The sequence below is a fragment of the Penaeus japonicus genome, unplaced genomic scaffold (genome assembly GCF_977035675.1).
Source record: "Penaeus japonicus unplaced genomic scaffold, GWHDUDI00000001_assembly GWHDUDI00000003, whole genome shotgun sequence".
NCBI classification, from domain to species: Eukaryota; Metazoa; Arthropoda; class Malacostraca; order Decapoda; family Penaeidae; genus Penaeus; species Penaeus japonicus.
In genome coordinates this window covers 15,417,368-15,424,867 of record NW_028234405.1, presented here as the reverse complement: position 1 = coordinate 15,424,867, position 7,500 = coordinate 15,417,368, and the positions used below count along the sequence as shown (strand labels likewise).

The window sequence follows — 7,500 nt, the reverse complement described above, 5'->3', positions numbered from 1 at the left end:
GAAAGCGGCCTGGGAGATGTTCTTGACGCAGAAGTCGGTGGATCCCTTGGAGGTCTTCTGCGTCTTCTCCCGCGGGGACTGCTCGTCCTCATCGCTGCTGGATCCCGTGTAGGAAGCTGTCGGCGAGAGAGAGAAAACATGTCAGGAAAAGAGCTCTAGACCTCCTCTTCGGATAAACAGCTGACAGACGATCTTTTTATGTGACATTCATGGCTGTATTCTATCAAAAGTTTAAATGAAATACTGCAATTAACTTTTTTTGTTTTTTTAGACAAGTTTTAAACTTTTTTTGTGGAGTGGAAATAAGGTTAACTTCACTTTAGACATTGGCGTAATTACAACTGACCAATTATCTCCTTGTGGAAAACTGCCTCTCAGCACGAAACTACACCCCATTCCTTTGTAATATGGAACCCCTAACAATATATTTTCATCGTTCAAGCATTGTAACTCAAGACTCACCAGCATAGTCCTTGTTTCATCGTGTCCATACGCATTCAAAAGCGCCACTTACCTTGATAACCATTAAAAAAAAACATACAGATCCTTCTCAGATTAGAGCCATCCATTCACACACAGACACATGTGTAGGAGCCATTCCGCCCCAGGACCAATGTACATTCGCTCTTCACGCGCCCACAGACACGATACATACCATATAAATATAGATGACAAATGACTACATGTTTAACAATAATATAGCATGACAAGGAACATATAGCAAACACAAGAAGCACAGAAGTTACGCAAGCAAAGTGTGGGACTACAAGAGGAGAAATAATCCCACACCCTTCAGGCACATGCAAAAGCGTTACCCCGTATTTCACAACATTTACGTCTTCCTGGTATCCCCTCCGGCCCTTCTTCTTCCCCTCCGAGCCACCAAGTGACGCAAACACTGTCTCAAGGACGCTCACTCACCTTAACTTCTCGGCAGAGTTAATGGAATACATTGCTTCTCGCGGAATCTAATAAGAGCCACGAGGCCGACTCGAGGGTTCTCGACGCATTTGACTGTGCTGCCCTTGGACCTTGGAGTCGCCCTCGCTCTTTAAGGGAACGGACCGAATCACAAAGGGTCCCCCCAGCACTCCACCCCCACCCTGCCATGGAACCAGCGGAGATGACTGACAGATTCGATCGATTTCCTCTGCTTTGCCCAGATGAGAATGATTAACATTCGACAGCGGATGTTAATCTTTCAGCCTTAAAACAAAAGGTCAATAGCGTGTATTTGCAAAAGGCACTCATTTTCGGTTTGACAAACAATGACGTCATTGTCGAAACCTTGTCTCTCCCACAATTCCTTAAAATTCAGAAGTTATGCTCCGATCCGAATAAGCTCATGCGCACATACGCACACACATACATCCACATCCACATAGTCACACGTTCACGCTTGCGTTCCGCTTTCTCTCTTACGTATAATGTCAGTAATCTCTAATGGGGGGGGGGGCTTGCTCATCAAGATGCAACCATCAACCAACATGAACTCGTGAGAGGAAACCCACCAGCGGCATGAAACCCTCATCGGAGAACAGAGACATCCAGCAGAGTGCAAGCAATGAAAGCAAGCCGAGCAGGGAAAGCAGGCCAAGCAGCACGATTAGGCCACGTCCTGCAAGTGATCACTAAGACATGACACGTGAAGCCTGCGACAGAGTGAGGGGGGGGGGGGTGCGAGAGTGGTAGTGATGTAACCTGTCACATCATAATTGGCAAAAGGAGGAGGTCTAACAGCCTGCAAGACTTTCTTAACAGCCGAAGCGCCGCGTCGGCTGACACGCTTTATCAGGGACATTGAAAGCCCCGCGTCACCGTGGGAATGAATAATCGCCGTCCTCGGCACCATCCCACGGCCTCTGTCCCCTGGGGGTGAGTGGGGCAGGCTCAGCCGGTAAGCAAACACGGGGGGAAAGACCACAGAAAGTTTCCCGGCGTCGCCATTGGCCCCAACGAACACGAACTTCAAGCAAAAGTCATCATCCCAGTTTATCTACGGTGGGGAAAGTTGCTGAAAGAGATTTAGAGCCTCGTCCAACTTCTCGCCTGGAAGTGTCCTGCTCTAACAGCGACGCCAGCCTCCGTCAAATCCTCACTCTCGGCAATTGCGCATTGTCTTCACCTAATTACATCCCTTCAAAGCCGAAGCACTCGGTAGAGCTCGAAAGAGGACCATTTTCAAGGCGCACTCAGATCCTCTACACGCGCGCAAGGACATCACCAAGTGCATCACGTACAAGATAGAGGCTTATCTGCCTCGCACAGAAAGGCTTCGTCCGCCCCACCCCCTCCCCGAGAACACACGCATATCCTATAAATACTCAACTAAAGATTAAAAATAAAAATAAAAATATCAGTGTCCACCGCCTGAAAAATAAAACACTAATTACAGTATAACGCATGCTGACCCATGCTGTCACAAACACTGGCATTTATTCCGTGTGTATCCCACCGATGCTCCCCATTTGTGTTTAAAACATGAGCAGCACAAGGGATACCAGCAAATGTTTATGCGTCTGGAAGAGGCGGAGCGGGGGAGGGGGGGGGGTAGGAGAGGGGGAGAGCAGGAGAGGGGGAGAGCGGGAGAGGGGGAGAGCGGGAGAGGGGAAGAGCAGGAGAGGGGGAGAGCGGGAGAGGGGGAGAGCGGGAGAGGGGTAGAGCAGGAGAGGGGGAGAGTGGGAAACGAAGCGGAGGAACGGATGAAGGGCGTCTGTCTGCTTGTGTGTGTGTGTGTGTGTGTGTGTGTGTGTGTGTGTGTGTGTGTGTGTGTGTGTGTGTGTGTGTGTGTGTGTGTGTGTGTGTGTGTGTGTGTGTGTGTGTGTGTGTGTGTGTGTGTGTGTGTGTGTGTGTACGTTGACGTGTATAGAGATGGGGAGGAGATGGAGATGAAGAGAAAGAAAGAGGGAGAGGGAGAGGGAGAGGGAGAGGGAGAGGGAGAGGGAGAGGGAGAGGGAGAGGGAGAGGGAGAGAGAGAGAGAGAGGGAGAGGAGAGAGAGAGAGAGAGAGGGAGAGGGAGAGGGAGGGAGAGGGAGAGAGAGAGAGGAGAGAGAGAGAGAGAGAGAGAGAGAGAGAGAGAGAGAGAGAGAGAGAGAGAGAGAGAAGGGGGGGAGGGGGGAGGGAGGGAAGGAGGAAAGGAGGAAGGGAGGAAAGGAAGAAGGGAGGAAAGGAGGGAGGGAGAAACAGAAGGAAAGCGCAAGAAACATAGTTGGCAAGAAAGCAGAACGAACGAAATAGAAAAGCGAAGAGAGGCAGAAAGGGAGGGAGAGTGGGAAGAAAGAAAGAAGGAAGGGAGAGAGGGTGGGAGGGAGCCCTACATGTGGAGGAGCAGATGGACACGATGGAGGAGCGGCGGGAGTCGAAGCGAGGTCCCGTCGGCAAAGAGAATCTCCGCTTGGTTCTGTCCTTAAAGCCAGACGCCGTCGCCTCCACCACCTTCTCGCTCAGCTGCGCGCAGGTGAGAATAAGGCAGGTCAGACTCGGGGCAGGTCAGGTCACCTCGCATGCGCAGAGGGAGGGCTACCATGGTGGTGGTGGTGAGAGCGATGAGGGTAATGGAAATAATGGTGGTAGTGGTAGTGATGGTGATGGTGATGGTATGGTGGTGATGATGATGATGGCGGTGGCGATAATGAAAACATCAAAGATGACGATGGTTATAATAATAAAACAACATCAATATTTGCAACTATCTCTCCGGTTCGCCATCATGAGTCATAAGCGGCACTGGTTGGATTTTGTTCATTGTATATCTCGTCAGTCATAATTAAGTAGCATATATAAAAAATACACACATACATGGACCATTACTTCCATCATTTAAAGGAGGAAAAACATGACGCGTTGTCCAGGTATAATTCATCTTTTCCTTTTGTTTTGTATCCTTTCTTTAAAGTAAGATTTTAGTCGGTCATGAGGTATTTTTTCTCGTTCCCTCCCCTCCCCCCCCAAAAAAAAAAACTCAAGAGCAACACACTCATTGTCTTCTGTATTTTCCATTACGTAAAACACGTGAAAATAACGCAGCTTGAAAAGCGGCATCCACACGTCGCGCGTTTATCAGATTACCTGTCTTGCAAACATGCACCGGACACCGAAACGCATTTAGTGTTTTACACCCTGGCTTTCACAACGATATCCACTGAACTAAAAAAAAAATAAATAAACACACACACACACTCTAGCCCTCATACCCCAATTCATACTCTCTCTCTCTCTCTCTCTCTCTCTCACACACACACACACACACACACACACACACACACACACACACACACACACACACACACACACACACACACACACACACACACACACACCAAAAAATAAAAATAAAAATAAATAAATCCAGAGGCCGTTATCCTCTCACGGTGGTCGTCATCCTATTCAAAGGATACGAACACACACAAAAATTCCCAATGTCATTTTCATCTCCTTTCCACAGTGCGCACACTACGCCGTGCTCACTCACGCCTCCTCGAGACATCCTCAAAAGACTCAAAGGGGGGAGGGGGGAGGAAAAGTCTTCGGCGACGATTGAAAATTCCACCGGAGTAGCACGATCTTATTTTTTTCCCTTTTTTGAATGACCCCTCGCCCCCTCGCCCCCTCGCCCCCCCCCCGATAAGACGCCCGCCATCCAAACATCATCAGCCCGGCTCAAGTGTTCTCCCTTCGTCTTCATTATACTAACGTCACCTTCCATCATCTTTCTTTCGGGATTTCCTTCCCTATTGCGTCATCTTTCTTTTCTTCAGTGAAGATGAATAGGAAGTGACTATGCACTTGATTATGAAGATAAATATGAATATGAATACGATAATGATGATGATGATGATGATAAAGAAGAAGAAAATATAGGAGGAAAAAATAGAATAAATCTAGGAAAAGAAGACGAATACAAAAAACGTCAGAGCAACCGCTTGCAACGGGAGAAAGGGACGTGCTGCCGTGCGCTTGCTTCCAACAAGTGCAGGTCACAGGGTGTCGTGACGTTCCGATGAGAAGCCCCCCCCCCCTTCAACTCCCCATGATCCCCTTTGCCACACCACTTGAAGCCTTAAGAGCGGCCTTTCATGTTTTGTTTTTTTCTTCTATTTCTTTCATCCTATTACACTATCTCTTGCTATTTATATCGTTACTCCTATCGTTAGGAAGAGAGTGCGGGAGGTAGAAGAAAAGCGAGAGAAATAATTGCGAGATATACATGATAACGAGAAAGCAACCTTTCATTTGCACCATCTTGATATCATCAAATTATGTATGCATACTAAAAAAAGCTTTGCATAATTCTCATTATCGATACGCATTTCGTAACACTGCATCATCCATGAGTTCTTCACTCACCCACTCACCCACCCACCCACCCACCCACTCACCCACTCACCCACTCACTCACCCACTCATCCACTCACTCACCCACTCACTCACTCACTCACTCACCCACTCACCCACTCACTCACCCACTCTCATCGACAGATATCCGATCCTCGTGCACGTGTCCCGTTGGCTGAATCGCCAAGCGTTCTGAATCATTTAGTTTTCCAGTCGATGTTTGAGTATGCGGTATGACAGCTGTGTTCCAGCACCTGGAAGGATATCAAAGGGTTTCCCTGAAGAGAAAAGAGGATCTCAAAAGGTTCATTCGAACTTCGTCTTCAACAACGGCCCCGCGCTCGGTCACCCTTTCTTTTTCTTTTTTCTTTTTTTCTTTTCTCCTCTTTTCTGTTATTCAGCTTAGGATTCCCTCCTCCTCTCCCTACTTTCCCTTCTCTTCCTCTTGTTTGGTAAGCGGTATGGTCTATCTCCTCCCTTCCTTTTCCTCCTCCCTCCTCTTACCCCCCCCCACCTCCTCTCATCCCCCCTCCCTCCTTTTACTCCCTCCTGTCTCCTCTTACCTCCTCCCACTCCCCCTCCTCTTCTGCTGCCTCCTCCTCTCCCTGTTTCCCCTTCTCAGCCTCTTGTTTGGTAAGCGGTATCGTCAGTATTTTCGAACCAAGGGGAGCTTAAGACGATTACACAACTTTGGGAGAGAGGATAGATGATAGAGAAGAGGGGGGGGGGAGGAGGGGATTGTGGGGAAAGGATAGGGGATGGGGGAGGGGACAGACACAAGGGAAGGAGAAGAAGGTTAGAGGGAGGAGAGGGGGGAAAGGGGTTAGAGGGTGGAGAGGAGAGGAGAGGAGAGGAGAGGAGAGGAGAGGAGGAGCGGAGAGAGAAAAGAGAAAAGTGAGGATAGGAGAGAGAAGGGAATTATGATATGAATTATGAAGGAGAAAGGGAAGAGGAAAGAGAGTTAGTCGGGCCCGTGGAGGAAGGCCAGTGTCTCTCCCTCCGTTCTAATGATAATGGCAACCTCAAACACACACAAATAATGTCGTGTCCCTCTGTTCAATACCTGTCGGCATTTGCGATGCGAATCCCTAGAGCTCATCACCATAATCAAAATTATGCGGTGCGCTGTTAAATGACCTCCCATTTTACACGAATAACGCTTGCATATTCATGTATACTACCCATGGAGACTAGGAATTACGCCATGGGTACAAATACACATTCCTTCTACGTAAAATATGACCCACCCCACCATTGCATTTCCAACTTTGCATTACATTGCGTTGTAGAATGAGGGAAATCATAAGAAGAGCAGAGTGCTTTTACCCTTCCTAATGCACTCGCAAGGAGGGAGGCCTCGTGATCAGAGCAATTCGCGTTTTACGATCCTCCTATAAACTTAAATATGGAAAGCCTCTTTGCCTCATTGCCATCTGAAAAAAACATGAGGAAACGCGTTTCCACACACACGCTAAGAAGGCTTATAGTACGTTCGGTTTCTGGGAAAAGCGTGTTGAACGATAAAAACAAGCCTAGCTGGTCGTAAGAGTCATTCTAATTGTGTGTGTGTGTGTGTGTGTGTGTGTGTGTGTGTGTGTGTGTGTGTGTGTGTGTGTGTGTGTGTGTGTGTGTGTGTGTGTGTGTGTGAGAGAGAGAGAGAGAGAGAGAGAGAGAGAGAGGGGGGGGGGAGAGAGAGAGAGAGGGAGAGAGGGAGAGGGAGAGGGAGAGAGAAGGAGAGGGAGAGGGAGAGGGAGAGGGAGAGGGAGAGGGAGAGGGAGAGGGAGAGGGAGAGGGAGAGGGAGGAGAGGGCGAGCGCGAGGGCGAGGGAGGGAAAAAGAAAAGAAAGAAAGAAAAAAAAAACAATAATGAAAACAAGAAGGAGAAAAAGTAATATAACGAATAAGAATGAGCAAGAGAAGGAGAAAAAAAGAAAGAACGAAAAAGAACTAGTGTTGCCCAAACCTGGCCGCCCTCCCTTCTCATGTCCAATCCCTCGTCCTGTGCTCGCCAGCCGCCTCGGATCGCCGGCCCTTCCTGTCCTCATCCGTAACTATCCTGACACCTCGTCCTCTTGACCATCCCCCTCCCCCGCTTGTGCCTATCCCCCCTCCCCTCCCCCCGCAGATTGTGGAAATATCCTGGCCAAAATCGACGTCATTTGCATGG

General features: G+C 48.6%; 1 protein-coding gene across 23 annotated transcripts in view; it reads right to left on the bottom strand.

Moving 5' to 3' along the window:
* LOC122248773 (adenosylhomocysteinase-like 1) overlaps nt 1–7,500 on the bottom strand; it is a 234,930-nt gene that overhangs the window by 20,131 nt on the left and 207,299 nt on the right. For 14 of the 23 annotated variants that reach the window (XM_086556474.1, XM_086556503.1, XM_086556480.1 and 11 more), the window contains one exon: nt 1–116. This exon is cut by the window's left edge and continues 31 nt beyond it. In XM_086556474.1, coding sequence (XP_086412600.1) covers nt 1–116 — 116 coding nt within the window. Of the gene's footprint in view, nt 117–3,317; nt 3,448–7,500 lie in introns of all 23 variants that reach the window. The other 9 variants (XM_086556498.1, XM_086556453.1, XM_086556484.1 and 6 more) reach the window with 1 other exon arrangement.